The 26,492-nt window shown below is 34.5% G+C and overlaps 1 protein-coding gene across 3 annotated transcripts in view; it reads left to right on the forward strand.

Moving 5' to 3' along the window:
* STRN3 (striatin 3) overlaps positions 1-25,430 on the forward strand; it is a 105,920-nt gene extending 80,490 nt beyond the window's left edge. For 2 of the 3 annotated variants that reach the window (XM_014780433.2, XM_004421143.3), the window contains 9 exons: positions 6,761-6,894; positions 8,247-8,422; positions 8,617-8,664; positions 8,957-9,078; positions 12,613-12,780; positions 14,356-14,496; positions 18,521-18,628; positions 23,611-23,697; positions 23,780-25,430. In XM_014780433.2, the coding sequence (XP_014635919.1) occupies positions 6,761-6,894; positions 8,247-8,422; positions 8,617-8,664; positions 8,957-9,078; positions 12,613-12,780; positions 14,356-14,496; positions 18,521-18,628; positions 23,611-23,697; positions 23,780-23,949 (1,154 nt within the window). In that variant the 3' untranslated portion in view covers positions 23,950-25,430. Of the gene's footprint in view, positions 1-2,060; positions 2,202-6,760; positions 6,895-8,246; positions 8,423-8,616; positions 8,665-8,956; positions 9,079-12,612; positions 12,781-14,355; positions 14,497-18,520; positions 18,629-23,610; positions 23,698-23,779 lie in introns of all 3 variants that reach the window. The other variant, XM_004421142.3, reaches the window with a different exon arrangement.
* The last annotated feature ends 1,062 nt before the right edge of the window (positions 25,431-26,492 follow it).

Below are 26,492 nucleotides of genomic sequence, written 5' to 3' on the forward strand. Positions count from 1 at the left end.
TAAAGTCATTTTATAGTATACACTAGTATAATAAGAGTGAGCAGGGAAAGATCAGCAAAGGCTTCACAGAGGAGATGGAACTGGTTTGGAGGAACGGGTAGAAGTTTGATAGGCTGAGGTGCATGTTAAAGTATAGAAACTTGTATGTCTGTGTGTATGTAGGACGTATTGTTGTTTTCTGAGGAATAGGTGAGGACAGATATGACAAAATATGGTAGAAATAACTTTGGTGAATATTGATCCTATAGGGAAACTGCTTTGACTGGAAAATTAGGGAGATTTGTATTGTGGAGCATTAAAAGATGAGATTGGATAGGAACGATAAGATCAGATCATGAAGCACATGCAAAGTTAAGTACAAAATTTTAGTTAGCCCTGATCCAAAGACTGTTGAAGTGCCACGTGTGGTTTCTGAGTAAGAGGTGATATAATCAATGTGATAATTTTGGAAAATTAATTTAGCTGTAATATTCAAATTTGGTTAAAGGCAAATGGATCTGGGAGATAGGAAAACCAGTTAGGAATCTCTTGTAGTAATTCATAAGAATGAAACCTTTGATTAGAATAAAGTCAATAGAGAGAAAGAGATTAATCTGAAGAATACTGTAAGGGAGGATTATTTTTAAAAACAGTTCCCCCCACCTTATTTTATAAGTTAAAGAGAAATTATTAAGATGTGGTTGCAGAATTTTAAGAACAGAAACCAAATCGTGGTGGTGATGCTCATAAGTGGGAAAGTTACAAAGGAGAGCTATTTTGTGAGAAAAGGTAACATTTATTTTCTTTTGTGTTTAATTTAACTGATCATTAGACATCCAGTTGGCAGTTTTCGTTTGTTAGAGAATTTGTTTACAGTCACTTCATTTTCAAGGGGAAAATCTTCAGATAATACTGAGTTTCTCCATTATAATTATTTTAGAAAATTCAGACTACTTGACATATTGTGTACTTCCATCCAGAAGTAGAGTTGCTTAAGCATTTCTAAGAAGTTAGGGATTACTGTAAAATAGAGTAAATGTGTAAGATTCCACCTATTTCTATTAAGTCTTGCCAACATGCTGCCTGACCTTCTTTTAGGGATACACAGATGAATGATAGATAATTCCTGTAGAATTACTAATATTCTAATAGCCATAGTGAAATTTAATAGTTATATAGCGGTCTAATTAGTCCATTAATGTTGACATTCCTGAATATGGTCATAATGTGTGACCTTGGATTTGTCTATTTTGTTTTTATATTGACTAGAAAGCATTTCCTTTTGTCTTTTAAATTATTTTTTTCTGACATTCTTAAAACTATTTTCTTTGAAAATACATAAGAGAAATGGTTCTGTCATTTCTGAGAAGTTCAAAGTTAAAACAAAGAGATCCCACAATACCACAGATGCTTTGAGTTTTGTATATTTTGGCCTGAATTATCCAGGCAACAGCTGAAATTCTCCTCTTACATTTATGGCTTATGACACTTTTGACTTTTCTTACTATTATGAGAAACTCAGAGAACTCATGGGGTAAATCAGGTTTTTCAAATTTGGGAAAAGTGAAAAAGCATTTTGAGAAAAATTGGAATTGATTAGTTAATGACAAATTTATGTGAATGTGGCAGGGAAACATCCAGATAAACACCAGGGAAAGTTAATTGTTTGTACCCTCATAAAAATCATTTGTACTTATTTCTTTAACTTTTAAAAATAGTGAATTAAGTTGGAAAAACTCATGTTTTATTCTTTTATTAAACACTAAAATCTCTTTTTGTTTTAATGATACCTTCTGTGTCTGTGAGCTTACAGAAGTTTGGTTACAGAAGACTCAATTTTATATACATAAAAAACAGTGGAGATATGTCTGCAGAAATAGTGAATATCTTAAATATTTAAATCATTTTAATATTTTTGGGGGGATGCTATGGAAAATTGAAGACTTCTTTAATTATCTGAGATTTTTATGACTGGAACTTCTTAAAAATAGCCTGTTTTGTTAGTAAATTGGTTTTAAAGGCTGCTAGCCAGTCAAGCGGTAGCCATTAAATGAACCTCTACTGCTGACATTAATTTACAGGGGTCAATAGGACAAAACTCTACGACATGACAGCTGATCTGGGAGATGGTGAGCTGGCCCACATCCCTTCAGGAATCATTAATCAATCTAGGTCAGCCTCTACTAGAATGACTGATCATGAAGGTGTAAGAGCAGAGGAAGGTACAAAATTTAGCTACCCTGTTTATGTACATTGCAGAAGATGTTAATTCCAAATCACATCTCCTTAATACTGCAAGTTTGCTACTGTTTGAAAAGTGATTTTGAAATTTTAGGCTTCTATGTCTTTACATTTTGTTTTTGTTTTTAATGTTAGGTGGATTTATTTCTGTGATAGGTCAATTCAAACTATCTTTCTGAAATTTAACTTTAGCTTAGAGATCTAGTAGCAGGAAAATAATACATAGTTTAAAAAAAGACTTTAGAGCCAGCCCTAATGACCTAGTGGTTCAAGTTTGGCGTGCTCTGCATCAGTGGCCCGAGTTCCGGTTACCAGGCACAGACCCACACCACTCGTCTGTCAGTAGCCATGCTGTGGCGGCGGCCCACATAGAAGAACTAGGAGGACTTAGAACTAGAGTGTACAACTATGTACTGGAGCTTTAGGGAGGGGAAAAAAAAGAGAGGAAGATGGGCAACAGATGTTAGCTCAGGGTGAATCTTCCCCAGCAAAAAAAAAATTTTAAATAGTACGTATGGAAAAGAACTACTCAGTCATTTTGTCATATTGCTTAAATTTAGCAGCTAATAATAACTACCACTTATTAGGAGACAACTAAGTACCAGACAGTTTGCTTGGAACTTTTCATATAATTTCTCAAAATATATATGTAACAAATGCCTAATTTAATCATTTTAGAATGGGGCAACATCATTGTTCTTTAAGTTTGTACCAAGTATATACTACTTAGTAATGAAGTTTCTAAAATTTGCCTAAACTAGAACTGTGTAGGAAATGAAATTACTATTTAGGCATTTTTTCCAAAATTGATTTTAGCTGAAGATATGTAGATATACTTGAATAATTTATAATTCTTAGTCTAGATAGTTAAAATTCTAAGTAATGAGACTGTATTCTTACCAGAGGTTTATTGTAATAGATGTATATATAATTCATTATCTAATAATTTGGCATGCAGATTGAATTTCATTGATGTTTCTGCTCTTGCTGTGTAAGGGAATTGGTTTGATGTCCCAGTCAAAAATTTTTGAATACATCTTATTTTCTTTTAAGAGTTCTCTAGTAGCACATTTTCCTAGTTAAAGTTAAATAATTTTGCTTTTTTTTTTGGTGAGGAAGAGTGACGCTGAGCTAACATCTATTGCCAATCCCCCTCTTTTTGCTGAGGACAGTTGGCCGTGGGCTAATATCTGTGCTCATCTTCCTCTATTTTATATGTGGGACACCTGCCACAGCGTGGCTTGATAAGCAGTGCATAGGTCCGTGCCCAGGATCCGAACCTGCCATCCCCGGGCCGCCAAAGCAGAGTGCGTGAACTCAACCACTACCCCACCGGGCCGGCCCTGCATTTTTTCCTTTACAGTCACCTCTGCATGCATTTACCACTCACTGTACTCTGTAAGAAAATTTGAGGAAAGATAAGGAAAATCATGAAAACAATAAAACCAAAACAAAACATTTTAAAGCATGAAAAGCAACGGGAAAAGTAAAATAGTCTTGATTTTTCCACATCTCTTCCATTATTGAGCTATTTTCCTGTTTTACTTTGTCAAGTATTTTCTAAAAGCACCGAGCAACTCCACTGTTTTTCATTTTATGCGTTTAGTAGTGGTTTAGCTTCTTTAGCTTTTGGTCTGTTTTATGAAATAATGCATAGGAAAACTTGCAAACTTTTTTGTAGTTAATGTTGTATACTTAAACTACAGATTTTGCAGTTTAAGGCAAAGCCATATTAGCAGGAATAGGGACTGGTTTAAATGCTTCAAATCAACGACCTATGGAAAAAGCCAGTCAAGGCCCATGCTACACAAAAACCAGTTTACAGCTCTGTGTGTATGTGTTTATGTGTATGTGGTTTTTAAAGAAAAAAATGTAAGTCAATGATCTAACTCTTAATAGTGGAAGGAAGAAGAGAGGGGGAGATAAACACAACCTCGTTACACTTTTCAAAGGGTAAATCTTACTAGAAATATGTTATTAAAAAAGATTCAAGTTCACCTTCGACTAGAAGGGAACATTAGAGTTTGTAATCTCTTATTTTCAGTGGCATCCTCCAACTTCAGAATGCTTTCCTGTTGAAGGCCATGTCATATAAAGAAAAAATGTCTGTTTTCAAGGAGAGAAACTTCTGCATTACAACCTTTCAGACTATTTTTAGTAAAAGAGTTAAGACGTACCATGTTGCCACTGGCATAAATGGAATCAATTATTGGGCTGTATTCTTTAGGTTTGATAAAATGGAAGGAGAAGGGAAGAGTTTGGTATGTGAACTATATGTTTCCTTGGTCGTTAGTACCCATAAAATGGAGAATTAGTTTTAGAAGTACAAATAGGACCTTGATGTAAGATCCCATTTTGTAGATCCTAAGATTTCCATAAAGGGAAATGCTGATAGAATAATAGTATTCTTAAATTGCTTGATGAAATCTCTTGGGCTGTATCTAGTAAAAAGTGTCATAATTTCCATCCTTAAAACTACTTTTAATAATTTTTTCTTTGAATTTCTAATTACACTTTCTATGCTTATTGCTGTAGGTAATAAAATGAATTTACAGAATAGAAATTAATCCCCTCTTGCAAGGAAACAAGGGCAAATAAATTGAGTATTTACTGTGATTACCATATGCCACAGTGAGGGGTGATTATGGAAAGTAAAATACAGCTTAAAAGATTTTTTTCACATCAGTATGTATGTAATAAATGCTGAGTGAGCAGGTTAGCTTGCTATATATAAATAAATATATGTATATATAGACATAGAGAACTGTAGTCATATGATTAATTAGTAATGGATATAATACTAACTTTTTGTTTAATACAATTAATCTAAAACTCCGTTAAGACTAGCTAATGTTGCCCAGGCACTTCCCTTCACATGCCCCTAAATTGGTCAACAACTGACCAGAAATATCACTGCAAAAAGAATATGTTAATAATACAAAGTAGTTTGATATTAAAGTTATTTTATTGGGCTTTTATCAAGATTTGTGTTACTGAGTGTTTATGTAATTGAGGGTGGGAGGAATTGTGGCGTTTTTTCCTAACTTGTCTTACATACAAATTATGAGCTTAAAAGAAAAATATGTCCTTGTACTGGCCAAAAATGCTTTGAGTAAATATTACCTAATCCACTTTATATAATTGTTCTTAAACATAATTTTAAACTATTCATTTTGCAGTTCTCATCTGCTTCTGGTATTACCAATAAGTGCCTACTAGATATTGGTAGGAAGGATAGGTGCTACAGATTGTTCAGATTCAATAAGTATAATCATTGAAAGGTTAATTAAATACTACTACTATCAGTATGTATATTTTCTATCAGATTTACTCTAAATCAGTTGCTGACTCACAGCTTCATTTTAGAAATGTCATTTAGGACCCTATTTGAGTCAAATTATATAGACTACTTTGATAAATAAGAAAATAAGATAGTCTAAATAAAGATGAATTTTACTTTTGCCATAGTATATATCTAGAAGTTGATTTGTATCTTCTCAGAATTATTTTCAGTAGTATTAATGATGACTGACAAATTTCATTACACCTGTTATGTTTCCTGTAGTGTATTAAATTTATACCATCATTTTTCATAGAAATTTTTCAAAATTGATAATTGGCTTGAGTTTTCATATGTTTCCCTTTTAAATTTGCTCATGAATTTTAAATGTGTTTTGATGTGTTGAGTTGTTTTGTATTACAATGACTTGTTTACTTTCCCTTTGCATCTTAAGACTAAAATTTTGCTTTCAAAGCATGTTTGAAATGATATTGAGAATTATTGCTTATACTGTAACTGTTAGAGCAAAATATTTATATAATAGTACAGTTATTCCAGTTATGGAAGAGTTTGATTTTAATTGGTCAAAGTATCAGAAATGTAGAGTTCTATAGTTAGTCAATATAGATTAGTCATTTTAGAAGTATCATGGTAAATAAAAGAGAAGTTAAAATAAAAAATCGTAGTCAAAGCTTGAAAGCTGGAATTTACAGAAAGGAAACTGACGTTGTTGGTGGTAGAACTGCCCTTTTCCTAGACCATTGCTGTTACTGGAGGAATCGGAGCAGTTTAAGGCTTCATTTCAATAAACTGATACACTATATTGCAGACTAGAAACCGTTACGGTTGAATGCTTATTTTAATTTTTATCAGGGACTAGAAAACCTAACACTTCTAAGCAAATACGATACAAAGCAAAAGGACTTAGCAACAACCTATTACATTAAAAAAAACTATAGTTATAATTGTAGTGAAATAAGTGACTTAAATAGACAAAGCTTTTGTGCCCCAACTCCCACCCTAGAATAATATATCTAGTGCATATTTGATTTGTGGAAGATTATGTTGTAGCTGCTAAGTAAACAAACATTTGTTTATTACTACTCAGGATTTTTTGAGTGGAAGAAATAAGGAGGGAAGTGGGAAAGTAAAAATTATATTACTGAATATTATAACTGTTAAGTGCTTACATTTCCCCCACAATATTGTCTTGTACTGTATGATTTTTCAGCATTTAAGAAGCGGTTTTGTTCTTTATAGCTGAACCAATAACGTTTCCATCTGGAGGAGGCAAGTCATTTATTATGGGTTCTGATGATGTTTTGTTAAGTGTACTGGGCCTTGGAGACCTTGCAGACTTGACGGTAACAAATGATGCAGACTATAGTTATGATGTAAGTGCAGTTTTATTTTTAATTTTTTAATGATTTAATAGAAGGCTCCTTATTTTTTGGAAACACTTATAAAACAGAATTAATGTCAAGGTGCATGGAAAAGATAAGTTTAAGTGTGTCAGTATGTTGATTTGAAGTGACATGTAGTTTTTCTTTTATAACTACTTTCTTTGCGGTGTTTAAATTTTTCTTTGGTAATTGTGGTCGATTAGCCAGGAGTTTGGGATGATTGATTACCTTAAAATATTGGTCGATAAATATCTATCTTGAGTAGTCAACTCTCAATTATCTACTCAAATTAAGCCACATTTTGGTGTTAAGAGAAAAATAGATTACCTGAATCACTTATTTGCCTTCAGGAAATGTCTTAAAAAGCACGTTTTATTTTTGAACTTTTATTTTTTTAAGGATAATGTTAAAGTTAGCTTGCTATTTCCTGAATTCTTAGTCCTTCATTTGAGGGATGGGAAGAGGATGGAGGAGGGGATGGGAAGCACACTGTTAGAGGTGAAACTAGTCTTGGATTAAATTTTTATAGACAATAAACACTCAATTGAGAGTTAACTATACTTGTTTAGATTTTATATTAATGAATTTTCAGTTTTTCAGCAAATCAGTTTTTTTCCTCTTATAACGAAATTTGTTTTTCTACATTTTATACTTACGTTAGCATGCTTTTTAGAAACATGAGCCTTGGTGGGCTGGATTATTGTCATTAATATTTTTAAAGTATATAAGCAACTAAATTCTAGTCAACTTTTGACTACTTTAGAAGCGGTTTCACAGCCTATCTTTACAGATGGAGAAATGAAGGTAAAAAGATTAACCTCTTATCAGTATCAACAATGATAATGAAAATGGGATGAAAATATGCTTAAAGTGTCTTAAGTTCAGACTTTTGGAAAGTACGTTAACTTGCTGCCTTTAAAGTTTTCACATGCTAATTTTGTAAATGACAACTGTACTGTTGATATTGTCCTCTTGGATTTTTGGTAGTAATTTATATAATTTTTATTGTGTTCTTGTAAAGTATTGCAGCATGGTAGTTTCTTTTGTTATTCTCATCTGTCATTTAATAGGACCTTTGGATTTAGCCTGATGATTAGGGAAAACAGATTAAGACTCTGCATTTGATCTAGGTATTTGAAAGTTAATGAAATTATTGTTCTGGATTCTTATTAAATGATAAAGATTTGTTATATAGTTTTTAAGGTACATTAAATTTCCACTGGACATTTTAGCAAAGCAGTTTTAAATATATGTTTTAAACACACCAAGACAAACAAACAAAAATTCCACATGCCTATCAATTTACTACTTTTACTACTAAATATTGCATTCTTTCTTTTTAGTTGCCTGCCAATAAAGATGCCTTTCGAAAGACATGGAACCCCAAGTATACACTACGTAGCCATTTTGATGGAGTACGAGCATTAGCTTTTCATCCTGTAGAAGCTGTGCTGGTTACTGCCTCTGAGGACCACACTCTGAAACTTTGGAACTTGCAAAAAACAGTTCCTGCCAAAAAGCAAGTATTTTAACATTAGCCTGTGTTTTTTTCCTCCCAAATTTGCTAGTTATTGTAGGTAATTATTCTTCCTTATGGTTCTGTATCTTTTATGCACTCATTTGATCTTACCTAATGACTCTTGAACATCAACCAATGATTTACAGTTATTTAATCGTCTTCTCCTTCCCCACCCTTTGTTTCCCTTCTTTTAGGAGTGCCTCTTTAGATGTAGAGCCTATCTACACATTTAGGGCCCACATGTAAGTTTTGTTGAATTAGTACTTAACTAGCAACCATAGTTATTGTTAACAATTATTTATCCTCAAACTTTGTAATTTTCTCATAATGTTTGTTTTATATTTGAAAAGATATCAGTTGAATAATATTTTATTTGATTAATAATTGTATTAGAATATAATCAGTACTGTTCAAATGTACATGTTTACCTTAAACAGTTTTTAGATACCATATAAATTCAGAGGTTGGGGGGATGTGGATGTGAGTTTCTTCTTAGGCTTTGTAAGTAATTTTTTCCCTCTTTTCCTATAATAGTGGTCCTGTTCTATCATTAGCTATTAGTTCTAATGGAGAACAGTGTTTTAGTGGTGGTATTGATGCAACCATCCAGTGGTGGAATATGCCTTGCCCTAATGTGGATCCATATGATACATATGGTAAGTAAAAGACTCAAAACGTATTTTTTTTTAAGTGAATGAAGCTGACAAAAGTAAATATCTCAAATATCATTATAAGGTTGTTTAGACACATATTAGTCTTTTCATTTAGTTCTTCCATTTATTAGTAATTTGCTTTATTAAAGAGAAAAATTAAGAAATATCATGCCATGAATATTTAAGCCTGCAAATTGGTACTTTCTCTATGGTGTCAAAAAATAAACTATATTAAAACGTTAATTAATTTTCAGTACTAGTTAGAAAAAGAATAGGAGAACAAAATTTAATATAAGGAAAAATTTTTAAAACTTAAGAAACAGTTTATGTAATTCAAAAACATTTAGCAAGGGCCAGCCCAGTGGCGTAGCAGTTAAGTTTGCACACTCCACTTCGGCGGCCGGGGGTTCACAGGTTGGGATCCCATATATGGACCAACGTGCTGCTTGTCAAGTCATGCTGTGGCGGTGTCCTATATAAAGTAGAGGAAGACGGGCACGGATGTTAGTCCAGGGCCAATCTTCCTTACCAAAAAAAAAAAGAAAGAAAGAAAAAATTAGCAGAAGGCAATAGAAACAAATGGGGCAGTAAGGGTGTAAATCTGTACAACTTTTAAGAGGAAAAAAAAAATCCTTAATTAAAAGCAAAAACTTTTACTCACAAGTGCCACTTTTAGAATCAGTCCTACGGAAATAGCTGTATGTATATTTAAATATATTTACAAGGGCATTGTTTGTAATTACAAAAAATTAAAACAGAATGAATGTTTTTTAGTATGAGAATGGTTAAATAAACAGTGATCTACTTAATGGTTGGTTCACTTAAAAAGAATTCAAGAGCTCTTTGGTCTTTTTATTTAACACACACTTGGTACGTAAATTTGCCAAGTATAATATTAAGCATTATATCAAGAAATAAGAATCTAATGGAAAAGATAGATATTAAACAAATAAGAGGATAGAGTCTGTGATTACAGATTGTGATAAGTGCTATGACGATATAGTACTATGAGAGACAGTAACAGGCAAACCTTCCTTGTGTGTAGTCTAATAGTGACATTCAAGGCAAAATCTAAACGGTAAAAGGGAATTTTTAGTCAGGAGTTTTAAGCCAAGAAGTGACTTCTAAATGTAGAGTTGGAAAAGGTGACTCGGGCTGTTGCAAGGAGAATGGATTGGGGGCGGGAAGTGTGGAGAAAGGAATACCAATGTAATATTGTAATGTAAAGTTGTAATGTAGTGGTCCGGTAGACTAAGTGAGAGATGATGTTGCCAGGATTAGAGGGTGATAGAGAGAAATGGATTTAAGACATATTGAAGAGGTAGGGTAGAATAGACAAAATCTGTTGATAAATTGGATTGAGTGGATAAAGTGTTAGATGAGTGACTCTTGATTTTGCTGTTTATTTTTTTAACAGCTTTATTGAGATATAATTCACGTATGATAAAATTCACTCTTTTGAAGTATACAGTTCAATAGTTTTTACTGTATTTACAGGGTTGTGCAACCATTACCACTACCTAATTCAGAACATTTTCATCACCACTCCTGCATTTTTGACGTAGCAATTGAGTATACGATGGTAGCACTTATTGAAATGGGAGCAGAACAGTTATGAGAAGATAAAAGATGGTGAGTTCGGTTTTTAGGCATGTTAAGAGGTGGCAATATCAAGTAGGTAATATCAATATTAAGATATGAGAAAGGATGGTATAGGGTGAGTGTGTTGTGTAGGGTAAGGAGAGAAAGCCAAGTCCTGAGGAACTCTGACATTGGGAGAGTGGCTAGAGCAAGAGAGTCAACCAAGGAAACTGAGGAGGAGCGGCCTGTGAGTCAGGAGGAAGTGCCAGAGAGTAGGAATCCTGGAAGTACACCTACAGTAGAAACCATTTGAGAAGAAGGAAGCAGTTGGCACTTTCAGATGTTGCTGAGAGGTCTAATAAATGTTAGGATAGAAAGGTTCTTTTTTATAAGTGACAGATAGGTTACCCAGGTCTTGGCCAGACAGAGAGAGGTTGGATGCTGGGGCTAAGACCAGAGGGTGAAGGGACCTCTGGGTAACCTTTCAAGGCACACTCTATGGATGAAAAGCAATGTGATGAGAACAGCAAAGAAAGAAAGAAATCAGCAAAGAAAGAAAAATTTTATTAAATTTGATAGAATAGAGTTCGTCATTGGTAATTTTAGCAAGGTTTGTTTTGGTGTGGTGATGGTCTCAGAAACCATGTTAGAGTGATTTGGAGAGTAAATGAGGGTGAAAAAGCATATTTACTTCATACTTTTCTACTGTTTGGGGAAAGATGGTATAAGGTTAATGATGGTTTTTTTGTTTAGATTGAGAGATTCTGGAGGATATTTGCTGTAGTAGTGTTCTCGAGGAGGAGAAGAATTTATGTAGCAGGGAAACTGTAAACATTAAAGCAACTTAATGAGTTGGATGGAATCCAGAATATGCATGGTGGAATTAGCCTTTGATAGGAAGGAGGACAGTTCCTAACTTGTATCTGGAAGCAAGGAGAAGATGGTTTTAGACACTGATAGATTTATAGATCGGGTGGCAGGAAGATGGGGGAGGAGTTCCTGTTTCAGTGCTGTGTTTTCTCAGTGAAGTATGAGAGAGAATCATTGATGAGGAAGGGAGGTTGGGAACCATGAGAATTGTGGAGATGATAAATATTTATGTAAAGTGGGAGTTTACTAGAGAAACAGGATTGTAGGACAAATGATACACAATGTTATTAGCTATCATGTTCATCAAATGATGAATGGATGAATGAAATGTAGCATATCCATACAATGGAATATTATTCGGCAATAAAAAGAAATGAAGTACTGATACATGCTACAACATGGTTGAACCTTGGAAACTATGCTAGGTGAAAGAAGCTAGTTACGAAAGCCCTAGGGCTAAGGAAAGGCAGGGAGGAAGAATTGGGGGAAATGGCTAATGAGTGATGAAAATGCCCTAAAATTGATGTGGTGATGATTGCACAACTCTGTGGACATAATAAAAACCATTGAGTTGTACACTTTAAATTAATGAGTTTGTATGGTATCAAAATTATGTCTCAATAAAGCTGTTTTAAAAAAAGTACGGTCATGTACCGCATAATGACGTTTCAGTCAACAGCAGGCTGCATGTACAATGGTGGTCCCATAAGATTGGTATCATATAGCCTAGATGTGTAGTAGGCTATACCAACTAGGTTTGTGTAAGTACACTATGACATTTGCACAATGACAAAATCACCTAATGATGCATTTCTCAGAACATATACCTATCCTTAAGCAACACATAACTGTATATGTTCCTTATAGAAAATTGCAAAAATACAGGAAAGTATTGGATGGGGTGATAAAAGTAACCCATAACTCCACAAGTTAGAGATGAGCCCTGTATATACTTTGGTTTATCTTCTTATGGCCGTTTTGTGTAGTCTTATACTTAATTGTATGAAAAGTTATCTTTATATACCAAAGCATTTCTTTTGAACTTCATTTAGCTAATTTTTGTTTTGTTTGTTTCTTCCTTCTCAGAGCCAAATGTTCTAGCTGGCACTTTAGTTGCTCATACAGATGCTGTCTGGGGTCTTGCTTATAGTGGCATAAAAAATCAATTACTGTCTTGTTCAGCAGATGGCACTGTTAGGTTATGGAATCCACAAGAAAAATTGCCATGTATTTGCACTTACAATGGAGACAAGGGTAAGTAAATTTTGCTTCTATGAAAAAAGCTTTTTTTTTTTTTTAATTTGGAAGATAGAAAGGACAAAGCAAAATGATTTACTATTTCCTTGCTGCTCCAAGAGATATATAGAAAGAATTTTATAAAGCTTGTGATAACCTTTTGCTCTTAGTGATTTTTTATAAACAAGAAAGGTGCTTTGCAAGTATATCCTGTAGCTCAGTGCTTTTTGACCTTCTTCAGGACATGTCCTATTTTAAAAATAAAACTATTATTATGTAGCAGTGGAGTAGACAAATGAAGGCTACTCAGGGACAGCACGAGGAGGCCCTCCACCTGCTCCAGGTGGCTGCCCACAAAGACTGAAGGGAGCACAGTCTCAAGCATTCCTGTAAACCATGTATGAGCACACTGGTTGAGAAGTCTAGCCATAATCATTGAAATAGCACCCTTTACTGGGAAGTACAAACTGAGTTACATGCGTGATTTGAAATCTTTTCCTGTCAAAGAAGGCTTTAACCAATTCACCTTGTGACATTTTTTTACATACATATATATTCATGTACTTGTATTGGTCTTATTTTCCAAGTCATTTTTTAGTATTTTTTAAAATCAGACTTTTCATTTTTATTTAAAAAGTATGTTTTGTTTTAAAACATTTTAAATGAATAATGTGGGCCAGCCCCATGGCTTAGTGGTTAGGTGCACGCGCTCCGCTGCTGGCGGCCCGGGCTTGGATCCTGGGTGCGTACCGACGCACTGCTTCACTAGCCATGCTGAGGCCGCATCCCACATACAGCGATGAGAAGGATTTGCAGCTGTGACATACAACTATCTACTGGGGCTTTGGGGCGGGGAAATAAATAAAATTATAAAGAAAATAAATAAATAAATGAATAATGTGTGCTTAGTTTTGTTGGGTCTCTTAGATACCTTAGTGATTCTACTAATTTTTCAGTTACCCAAGCTTTTGAGGTAAAAATTTATTTAGATACTTGTTGCTTGCTTCGTCCAGGTAATTAATTGTTTGATTCCACATTTCACCTAGTTGTGCATTGATCTGCCAGTTTAATAAGCTAAAGAGAGAAATTGCTGCTCAGACCACTTTAGGATAGTACTGCATCAGTGAATTCCAGAGTCCGAGCTTCATTGTCACAGAACCAAAAATTAGACTTGTATTAGCTGCTTGATAAGGCTTACAAGTCTCAGACAGGTGAACAGACTCCCAAGACAGTGATGCAAGAATGCTCATTTATCATTTTATAGTAAGAAATAGAATTGGCAAGTGGGCCAAAAGACTCAGCTAGCATTTTTTTCCCTCTTAGAAGAAAATGCATAGGAGAACAAATAACTTTTGCACCTATCTGCTCTTACTTTAAGAGCCCTCTAGCTATGTTTTTCTTATGTTAGAGTGTTATAAAGACTTTTTAAATAATTGAGGGACAAAGTTATCTATTATATTTCACCATGCTAACACAATTGCTTTCTATTTCATTATTAACATTATTTCAAGAATATTTGAATTCCTCTTTCTTACTAGAAAAGTGGAGATTTCTAAATTATTTTTACGTTGTATCTCTTTGGACTCCTTTCAGAGCATGGAATACCTACATCGGTTGACTTTATAGGCTGTGATCCAGCTCATATGGTGACCTCTTTCAACACTGGTAGTACAGTAATTTATGATTTAGAAACATCACAGTCATTGGTGATGCTTTCATCACAGATAGATTCTGGTAAGTTTTCATGGGTTTCTTTGAAATCTTAAAAAGGATTATTACACAATAGAGAGCGATCTTTTGATTTTCATATTTTTACTGTTTGAATTTAGGGTGGAAAAATAATTAGTTTCAGTGTGTTATAATTGTATCTATTTACATTATTTCTGTTATTTCCTCAAATTATGCTTAAAAGCTTGAGGGTATATGAGGACAGAGGGATGAGTAGAGCAACGTAAGGGTGAAAGCAAGGGAAAGAATTTTAAATTTTTAATGGAAATACATATGAAAGTAGAGAAAATAATATAATGAGCTTGATGAACTCATCATCCAATCCAATAATTATGTATAAATGGCCAAGGTTGTAAGTGTAGGATGTGGTATGTGTTTTACAGTTTATTTAAATAGGGATGCAAATAAGGCCCATGCATTATGATTGGTTGATAGGTCTCTTAGGTCTTCATCTGTAGGTTCCCCCTCCATCTCTTTTATTTCCCTTGCATTTTTTTATTGAAGAGATTGGGTAATTTGTCCTATAAAGTTTCCCATAGTCTGGATTTTGCCAGTTGCATCCTTGTATCATTTAATGTGCTTCTCTGTTCATTTTATTTCCTGTAAATTGGTTCTAGATCTAGAGGCTAATTCGGATGCAGGTTCAGTGTTTTTATTTGTCTTAATTTGAAAGTTTTTTAAGTGTTTTTGGCAAGGCTGCTTCATAGCAGTTTGTGAACTTTTATCAGAAGTAAATATTATCTTGTTGTTTATCTTTTTCTTATGTTTTCAGTCTTGATGATCATTGCCTGGGTCCGTTAATTCATTAACTGTTGAAAAATGATTTTCTAATTCTATCCTTCTCTTTCCATTTATTAGCTAGAATACTTCTATAAAAAGGAACATAACTCATCACTAATTTGGTTACCTTGGAGTTAGTGATTATAAACGAAAAGCAAGATAAATGTGATTGACTTCCCCCCCCCTTTTATTTGCCAGTTTTCAAAATAATGAGGTGATTTCCTAGCATCCTCCGAAGGTGACCAGTGAGTCTTTTGGGTATTATTTGTTTTTATTATCATTGTAATCTCTCTTTGATATAAATGTATTTGATGTGTTTCAATCCATGGTAGGTATTATCTTTGTTGCCACTCAGATTGTTTCATCTTTGGCCTGTGGGAGCTTATTCAGGTTGGCTCCTGAGTCCTTTTGACGTGACGCTGGTAATTGTTGATAGTTTTCTTTCTGATATGACAAGATGTTCCAGGTTCCTCTTGTTCATTTTGTGCCCCAGATCTGCAATCAGCCATTTCTCTAAGGAGCTGTGGTTTCTTTTTGTGGAAAATGGCATTTAGAGACTACAGTATAGGTGCTAGGCTATTGGGTTGGTCCTCATGGCTTTCATGTCTCTTGAGTTGGTCATTGGCTTAGGCTTTTTCATTGGACAGAGCTAGAAGTGCATTTTTATTTATTTATTTATTTTTGCTGAGGAAGATTTGCCCTGAGCTAACATCTGTGCCAGTCTTCCTCTATTGTGTATGTCGGTCGCCACCACAGCATGGCCACTGACGAGTGGTGTAGATCTACGCCGGGGAACTGAATCTGGGCCGCTGAAACAGAGCGTGCCGAACTTAACCACTAGGCCATGGGGCCAGCACCTAGAAATGCGTTTTTCCTTTTTTTTTGAAGTTGACATTTTGTGTGTGTGTGAAATTTTTGTTGTACATTATTGTTTGTCAGTCACCATGTAAATGCATCCCTCCACCCCTTGTGCCCACCCCCACCCCCCTTGCCCCTGGTAACCACCAAACAGTTCTATCTGTCTATGTGTTGGTTTATCTTCCACATATGAGTGAAATAATGCAGTGTTTGTCTTTCTCGTTCTGGCTTATTTCGCTTAACATAATACCCTCCACATCCATCCATATTGTTGCAAATGGGACGATTTTGTCTTTTTTTATGGCTGAGTAGTATTCCATGGTGTATATATATACCACATCTTCCTTATCTAATCATCAGTCGAGGGACATGTGGGTTGATTCCATGTCTTGGCTATAGTGAATAATGCTGTGATGAACATAGGGGTGCATAAGCCTCTTTGGATTGTTGATTTCAGGTTTGTTGGGTAGATACTCAGTAGTGGGATAGCTGGATCATAAGGTATTTCTATTTTTAGTTTTTTGAGGACTCTCCATACTGTTTTCCATAGAGGCTGTGCCAGTTTGCATTCCCACCAACAGTGGATTAGGGTTCCTATTTCTCCACAGCCTCTCCAGCATTTTTTGTTTTTTATCTTGGTGATTATAGCTGTTTTAATGGGTGTAAGATGATATCTTAGTGTGGTTTTGATTTGCATTTCCCTGATGATTAGTGATGTTGAGCATCTTTTCATGTGCCAGTTGGCCATCTGTATATCTTCTTTGGAGAAGTGACTGTTCATTTCCTCTGCCCATTTTTTGATTGGGTTGTTTGATTTTTTTGTTGTTCAGTTGCATGAGTTCTTTATATATTATGAAGATTAATCCCTTGTTGGATATATGGTTTGCAAATATTTTTTCCCAGCTGGTGGGTTGCCTGTTCATTTTAATCCTGGTTTCATGTGCCTTGTAGAAGCTCTTTAATCTGATGAAGTCCCATTTGTTTATTTTTAGAAATGCATTTTTAAGAAGGAAAAACACTGATAAATTCATAGAAATCCTTTCAATTCAAATTGAGATTTATCTCATTAATTTTACATCTTCACCTCATTTTAACCATGCTGAAATTCTTGGTTCTCAGTAAAATCCCTATAATCTCATTTGATTTATCCCACAGTACACACATAGTTGTCTCAGAATAATAATACCAACACCACCACTAATAATTTGATTACTGATGATAGTCTGTACTTAGATTATATTCCTTTAGGGATGGACAGACTATTTATGGTGTTTTAAAGTCACCTGAAATAATTTATTTCTTGGTGCTTATACCACCAATTGGATATACAGTTAAGTTCCTTTGTTTAATTTTACTTTTGATTTTTCATGATTGTTTTTTTAAAAATCACTTTATAGTTATGTAAAACATTTATATAGTTCTGTGGTCAAATCTCAAACCACGTTATACTCAAAGAAGTATCTTTCCCACCCTGGTGTCTCTCTCCCTTTTACATAGGTAACCATATATATATATATGGATATGGATCTATATACATATATATGTTTTTGGTTTTCTGTAATGTGTTTAAGTTCAGTTAAGAGCTTGTATACATGTGGAATGATTGATTTACTTAAAGTCTAATAATGCTGGTAATATCTTCCCATTTGTTTTGATCTCTCTCTGTTCTTCCTCATTTCTAATCAAAAATAAAGAGCTTGGTAGTAAAGAAAAGGTCTTATCCCTAGGAATATTAACTCCAGTTTTTTTTTTTGTCAGTGTGTGTACAATGGATTTTTCCTTCCAAACATCTAATTATCTATCACTTATGAATTTTTTCTTCATTAAATGCTTATAATTCTTTTATGGGCTGTTTATTAAAGTAATAATTATCGTGGGTCTTTTAAGAATTCTAAACCACCTATATTGACAGTCTGCTTTAGAATATGTTTAATTTTTTCTAAACTTGAGCCTAGTACTGTCCATTTTCTAGGACAGGATAGCTTAAACATTTATTTTTTTATGAACATGTCTCCCTCTAGAGCCCTAGTTTTAGTTCTCAGATTTTTTGTTTTATACAAAAGCTTTAGTTTTTAATTATTGTTATTTTTTGGTAAGACTTAAAAAGCCCATCATCCAACTTCTAATTGAAGGTTTGAATTTTTTTTTTAATTAATTAATTTTTTTGGTGAGGAAGATTGGCCCTGAGCTAACATCTGTGCCAATCTTCCTGTATTTCATATGTGGGACGCCTCCACAGCATGGTTTGATGAGTGGTGTGTAGGTCCGTGCCTGGGATCCGAACCCTTGAACCCTGGGCCGCCTAAGCCAAGCACGCGAATGTAACCACTACGCCACCGGGCTGGCCCCTGAAGGTTTGAATTTTAGTGCGTTATCTTTCTTTATCTTTCAGGTTTACAATCCAGTAATCACATTAACAGAGTAGTAAGTCATCCCACACTTCCTGTTACAATTACTGCTCATGAAGATAGACACATCAAATTTTTTGACAATAAAACGGGTAAGTTGTCCTATTTTCTTTTCAGTTATATTAATAATACTGTATAGTGGAATGATCAAAAATGCTATTCTTTTATAGAAGATATATTGACTTTTCGGCTTCAAAATTGCCAAGTTAAACCATTGTCACTCAGATTTCTGCTTTACTTAGTGTAGCACACTTGCAATGTATGTTAAGTTTTATCCTTAAGTATATATAATACCTTGCCTACCTATTATGATTTCTTCGTGTCATGTTAGTTGAATATAAATCCTTCCATTTGAAATTTTTTCTTCATATTCTGTTTTGAGTTAGTATAGCAAAAGAGGTCTTTTTCTGGTGTTTGGCATTTCAAATATATTCTTAAAATTATTTCTCAGTGGATAAAATGAGGATATAGTGGAAATTGTTTATTGTCATCTTCCCTGTATTTCTTATTGTAAGGAAACTTACCAGTTATATAGAAGTTAAATCAAATTTTAATTTAGCCATAGGGTTGTTTCTTTAAGGACCCCTGTTTCATCTCTCATTACCTAGAATACTACATAAAATATTGTTTGCTCTCGTTCAGGAAAGGTCTTGACAGCTCTTAGGCTTTTTTGAGGAGAAGCTAAAACAGGGATATTGAAGGACCTGCAAATAAGAAACTTAAATGTTAATTGCAACATTATTGCAGGGCAACAAATTATGAAGCAAGACAGCAAATCAGAACTGCAAATTTCTCTTTGAAGGTTGTATAGGACATGGCCATAATTTTTAGTCTTTAGAGTCTTACATAAATCTCTTTGTTCAAACAACACTTTCATAGACAGATTCCTTTTAACTCAGCAGAACAAGTTGAGAAGAGAATGGATGTTGACAGGTCTATATATTGCACAAGAAAGAAGATTCATATTCATGTGAATGTTTTCAGTTTAACACCTTATCAAATCAATTCTTTGAACATTTTAATGAAGCCTGAAGATCTTCCTCTGCTGCAAGAGAAGAGAGATAATTTCCTTTACTGTATTTCTAAAAAGATTCCTTTTTATTAATTATTGAAGATTTACATTTGTAAGGGGAGGTTCAGGAAATTTAGTAGTTCTATTAAAAGCAAAAAGTGAGTCTCTAGAGCTGTTTTACTTGCAGAAATGAAGAAAGTGGTAATAAAATTTTACTTAGTAACAGAAATAAGGACCCTATAGTCTTTCAAATTGTTTACAGATTCTACCAATTTATGCTTTTCTTTCTTTCTTTCTTTCTGTTTGTTTTTTTTTGGTGAGGAAGATAGGCCCTGAGCTAACATCTGTTGCCAGTCTTCCTCTTTTTGCTTAAGTAAGATTGTCCCTGAGCTAACATCCGTGCCAGTCTTCCTCTATTCTGTATGTGGGACACCACCACAGCATGGCTTGATGAGCAGTGTGTAGGTCCACACCTCGGACCCGGGCCACTGAAGTGGAGTGCGCAAACTTAACCACTACACCACCAGGCTGGCTGGCCCCTAACTTATTCTTTCTGTTAAGTAGTCTAGTACCATGTCTGTAGTGTGAAGATAATTGAAGCAAGAGGCTCCAAACAATGGAAAAACTCTAAATCAACTTCTCTCTCACTTTCACTCACACACACATACACACACACACAACATTGAGTTAAAACTATAAAATGTGGGGCCGGCCCCGTGGCTTAGCGGTTAAGTGCGTGCGCTCTGCTGCCGGCGGCCCGGGTTCGGATCCCGGGCGCGCACCGAGGCACCACCCCTCCAGCCATGCTGAGGCCGCGTCCCACATACAGCAACTAGAAGGATGTGCAGCTATGACAGACAACTATGTACTGGGGCTTTGGGGGAAAAATAAATAAAAAAAAAAAAAAAAAAAAAAATCTTAAAACTATAAAATGTGTTCAGAAATATTGTTTTCAAAGAAATCCTTCTTTGAAAATAGGTTTAAATGTGATAAACTAGAATATCTCCATAACCAATGTTGCTGATTAGCTAAGTTGATAATAGAATATTATTCTATCAAATGAATAGTAAATTTATTGAGTTTTTTATCTGAAACATTATAGAAATTGATACTATGAATGAGTTCAATAAATATTGATTTTGACAACAAAAGTATACTTAGCATTTTGTATTCTGCACTGCACTGGCTAGTATCATGTATAATATGGGGTTTCTGCTTTCTGGGGGCTTATTGTTGTCTGGGGAAAATAGGATATGTATGAGTGTGTGTGCTCATACATACATGCAGTAAGATGAGCCCTGTTACATAAAGGAGGCTTCCAAGAGTGAGAGTTTGAGCTTTTTTGCCTTGAAGGGATGGTAAAATTTTTTTTTTTTAAGTGAAGAAGATAGTAAGAAATTCCAAAATAAGGGCATATTTCGAGCAGAGGCACGGTGGTAGGAACTTGGGCTGGAACAGAAGTTTCTTATAGGCAAAGCCAAAAAGGTAAGTTTAGAGAAGGAAAACAGTCTATTGAGGAGAATTTTTCAGAACGAGGCTAAGAATAATGGGTTTTTGTTTATCCTATGCACTATGAAGATCACTTTTAAAATATTCGAGCAGGGATTTGGAAAATTCGTTTAGAAAGATTATTCAAGTTGCACTATATGGTAGATCCTTGACTTTAAAGAAATTAAAAATTTGGGGCCGGCCTGGTGGCGTAGAGGTTAAGTGCGTGCACTCCGCTTCAGCAGCCCTGGGTTCACAGGTTCGGATCCTGGGCGCGAACCGACGCACTGCTTGTCAAGCCATGCTGTGGTGGCATCCCGTATAATGTAGAGGAAGATGGGCACAGATGTTAGCCCAGGGCCAATCTTCCTCAGCAAAAAAGAGGATTGGCATCAGATGTCAGCTCAGGGCTGATCTTCCTCACAAAAACAAAAAGAAAAGAAATTAAAAATTTCAATTCCTCCTATTCCACAGAGATCTTCAGGGCTCATGACTTTTAAAATTTTGGTAGAGGCACAAATTCGAGTTGTATATACTGTGCCTGACAGACTTAACTAGTGAGTGAGCCTGGGAGGAGGCTGTAGTACAAGTGAGGGATGTGGAGGACTTGGAGGAAGAAGGTCCTGAACTGGTTGTGGACTCATTCATTCAGCAAAACTTTTGAGTATCTGCCATATCCTTGGCATAATTCTCAATGCTTGGTGAACAAAACAAAATGTCCTGTCACCTTAGAAATTATAGCCTAGTGCTGTATTGCTTACTGTGAGTGAGACATCCTTCTATTTGATTTACATCTATTTGATTTACATATATATATTAACATGTTTTCTCTTCTAGTAACTCTATAAGGTAGATATAGTACTATTATATATCTCCATTTTACAGTGGAAATAAAAGGCTTAAAAGAAGTAATTTGTGCAGTGTTACACAACAGAGAAAAATTACAGGATTTGGATTCAAACTCATACAGTTTGCTTCCAGAGTCCACATTTTTTTACGTCAGTCTATTTCTTCTCCATTTCATAGAGGCCTGTAATATTGATTACCCAAGTCAGGGGGCTTAAGGTGCCAGGGAGGGGAGAACAGGTGACTGCATGTGTCCCTCGTTTCCTCAGTTACAGGAGGAAAGAATTAATCTTGGTGGGGGAAGAGGAGTGGTAGCAGACTCATTGGGCTGACATGAAATTGGTTAAATGTGAGAAGCTGCAAGTATATGTTGGTGAAGGAAGGGTCCTAGTTCTTGGGAGGGGTCAGAAGCCTTGTGACTTCTGTGGTCTCCACTGGAGGAAGCCCAGTGCCAAAGTATTTGTGCAAGACAACTTTGTATTCACAACTTGTTTTTTAATTTCTACTTGCTATTGAATCTTGTTTGCTTCCCAAATCTTCAGCGGAGATATTCATTAAATTACATTTTCCAGAACAGTGTCTTTGTTCCTATGTGGGGAAATCCAGAATAATTTCTCTGATATACTCCCACCGTTTACCTTTTTTTTTTGTTTCTAATATATAAAATGATTGACATTTCCAAGGATAAATAAATTTGATGATACTAGAATCTTTGGGGAGGAATATATTCTCTGGTGATTTATTTATCATTAACCCTGTATTTAAAATAATCCTTACATCTCTTAATGAGAAAGATTCTATTTTCATTTTAATTCTAGTTTACATGATATTAAGCTTTTGATGCAATCCTATAGTGATTTTTTTTTTTTCTTCTGTGAGGAAGACCAGCCCTGAGCTAACATCCATGCTAATCCTTCTCTTTTTGCTGAGGAAGACGGGCTCTGAGCTAACATCTATTGCCAGTCCTCCTCCTTTTTTTCCCCAAAGCCCCAGTAGATAGTTGTATGTCGTAGTTGCACATCCTTCTAGTTGCTGTATGTGGGATGTGGCCACAGCATGGCCGGAGAAGCGGTGCGTCGGTGCGCGCCCGGGATCCGAACCTGGGCCGCCAGTAGTGGAGCGCGGGCACTTAACCGCTAAGCCATGGGGCCGGCCCGATCTTATAGTGATTCTGTTTTCCACTGTCTACCAGATACTATCAGATTCATGTCACACAGATGTCTTTTTTAGGAGTAATTGGGAAAGTTCTGCATTAGAATTAAAATTCTCTTTAAAATTATTATAGTGGATGAAACTTGAAAACATCATACTAAGTGACAGAAGGCAGACAAAAAAGCCATATGTTGTTGTATGATTTCATTTGTATGAAGCATCCAGAATAGGCCAATCCATAGAGAAAGTAGATTAGTGGTTGCCAAGGACTTGGGGGAGGGGAGAAATGGGGAATGACTGCTAAGTGGGTATGGAGTTTCCTTTTGCAGTGATGAAAGTGTTCTGAACTAGGTGATGATGATGGTTGCACATCGTTGTGAATGTTCTGAAAGCCACTGAATTGTACCCTCTCAAATGGTTAAAAGGGTAAATTTTATGTTATGTATATTTTACCACAATAAAAAAATGTTGCTGTAGTGATTGTCTATTTTATATTGATGCTATATTATGGTTTCTGATCTCTCAAATTAGTAACTATTTGTGAAAACTTAATTTTCTCTGTTATGTTTTATTTAGGTAAAATGATCCATTCTATGGTAGCTCATTTGGATGCTGTTACAAGTCTAGCAGTAGATCCTAATGGAATCTATTTAATGTCTGGAAGTAAGTCTGAACTTCCTGTATTGCCTACAAACTTTATAAAAGAATTATTACTCAATAATATACTTTATTTGTTCTTTTACAGGCCATGATTGTTCTATTAGATTGTGGAATTTGGACAGCAAGACATGTGTACAAGAAATAACAGCACATAGGAAGAAATTAGATGAATCAATTTATGATGTTGCTTTCCATCCATCAAAAGCATATATTGCCAGTGCAGGGGCTGATGCCCTTGCCAAAGTGTTTGTGTGAATCGACAAAAACTCACATCATAACAACAGATTTGCTTGGACAGAAAGAGGGTCTGCATCACTGCCATCAGAAAGGTTACTGATATGACACTACATGTGATCTGCCTGGTGAAGGCTATTTAGGGCAGGCATAAATTGGTAGAAATCACATCTTAATGTCAGGCTCATTAATTTAATTGTAATTACTGTATTTTGTGGGACAAAAAAAGGACTCCAATATTTGTGGCCTGTACTGGATATGAACTGAGCGTATGTCTGTTTTTTAGGTATCTTTAAGCCAATGTGGAGTCTGATCTTACAAAAAGACTTTTATTTTGGACTCTGTGTGCTGCCTTAGGGTTAGGAATGTGGTGCTCTTGTTGGGGGGAAGTGAGCTCCAAGAGTAGCTTTTTTTCATCTCTTAGTGATCTTCTGTTTATCAGTTGAATGCCACAGATTCCCTTTTAAACTTATTTTGCTTTAAAAAAAAAAAAAGAAAATTTAACTTAAAATATTTTAGCATTAGTTGCACAAAATGTTTGGATAAAATTCTAGTTTTTATAAGTCTTTTTATATATTTAGCCTGTCACAACAGTGCTCAAGATTATATTGAAGTTTTTCTGCATTATACAACCCTAAAACACAGAGATCTCACTGACCCGCTGCCGTGTAACCACACTCTTTCCTTCTTTTGCCTAATACAGCTCAGCTAAGTCCTTCCATAAGATGCTAAATCACCTTCATCATCACATAATTGTCTTCATAAACCGAGGACTATTAAGTGTATTAAAATAAAACAGTGGGGTTTAGTACTCCAAATGAACTCTCTAGAAAAAAAAAACCTAATCTTGGCATCCTATCACTATGTGATATTTTGTACATCTTACTGTATTTACAAGTTTATTTATCAAGGATTATCCATCTTGCTAATAGCCTATTATTTATTTCACTTTTTGTTGGTCTTTATATCCTTTTATTAATGTGCTAAAGGAACCTGTATATCTATTTTGGAACTCTTTGAATAGTCTAAAATAGACTAAAAATGGAATATTTTATAGTTTGAGTTACAAACCAAGGTGATTCTCCCCAGATACATATCTTGGTTTACCATGATTCCAAACAAAACTCTGTTGTTTAAAAATATTTGGAGTAAAATTTTATTTGCATTACAAATAGGATACAAAAATAGTCGAATCAGGATACAGAAATCTGCTGTGTTTGGACTAGTCATCCCTGTTTTATTTTTTCAGATGTGCTTAATTTTATGGTGTAACTAAAGATTTTGTTTGTGTAATGCATGATTAAGACAATAAAGTATTTTTTCTAGTCTTCCAAAAAACTTTTCTGATCAGTTTGCGAGTTTTGATGAGTTTTGTAAGGTTTTTGTTTTACAAACTATGAATCAGCAAATTTTTAAGATTGTACCACATAGCAAACGTACAGCTGTTGAAAAATAATGTATATAAAATGCATATAATAAATATTAAATTGTGTTACCTGTAAGTTACTGTTGGCTACATTATTTTGTGTTGAATAATAAAGTGCAATACTTTACTCTCCATCATTAAAGTAGGAAATGGAGATGATTTCTCAGTGAGTCCTTCATTTTTATGCTGTTCTTTTTAACTTTGTACTGTTTGTTGATATTCTAATAAGATTAGAACAGTTAACACTTTTCAGAATGCCTTTCTAAGTATTTCACGCCATTTGGGGATAAAAAAATCTTCTACTGAAATAAGTTAGATAATTCAAAATAACCAAAAAATGCAGAGATGCAGTTTTAAATCATTTCTTTAGACATCTTATTACTTTATTAAATCTAAATTTCAGTTAATAGTGTTGTCGTTCCTGTATAGTCATACCTGTTCTCACAACAAAGTTCAGCAGAGAATAAACTGCATTATTTATTAATAAAAAGTCCTTATAAATAATGTTAAATATTAATATCTTGAAACTTTTTCCTTCAACAAGGTAATATCCTTTTTCTTTGAAGGAAATTGGAAATGGAATTGGAAGGTAACATTAGAAAACTTATGTGGCAAAATTTTGTTTGAATGCCTGCTGCAAAAAAAAATTACATTGTGTGTACAGTGAGAAATTTGATCTACCATAAAAATCCAAGTGCCAATTTTAGTCATTGCTGGTGAAACACTGAGTTTTCAGAAATTTTCTTAAAATACTAGTTTTTTGCCTTTTTGAAATGAAGATTCAACTTAATAAATTAAAAGGGCACTTTTCTCCTCCTCCTCTTTTTTTTTTTTTTTTTTTTTTGGTTGAAATAATTTAAGAACAAGCTTTTCCAAAGCTAGTGTTGTTTCTGGCAGCTATTCCAAACCAATGCATTTAGTGTTTAACTGAAATGTGATTACCATTATTGCAATGCATAAACATTCACCGCTTTTGGAATGTATTAAAACTGAAATGAATAAAAATTAGTATATATGTTTATTTTTCTCTTATCTACTTTGGTTGTATTTTTCTCTACAATATTAAATATTTGGAAGAGACTAAATGGATGCAGAAAGAATGTCTTATTTTCATTTTATTTATGTGCTTCCATTTGTG

Source organism: Ceratotherium simum, chromosome 3, assembly GCF_057802395.1.
Source record: "Ceratotherium simum simum isolate JZ-2026a chromosome 3, ASM5780239v1, whole genome shotgun sequence".
In the NCBI taxonomy this organism is placed as follows: Eukaryota; Metazoa; Chordata; class Mammalia; order Perissodactyla; family Rhinocerotidae; genus Ceratotherium; species Ceratotherium simum.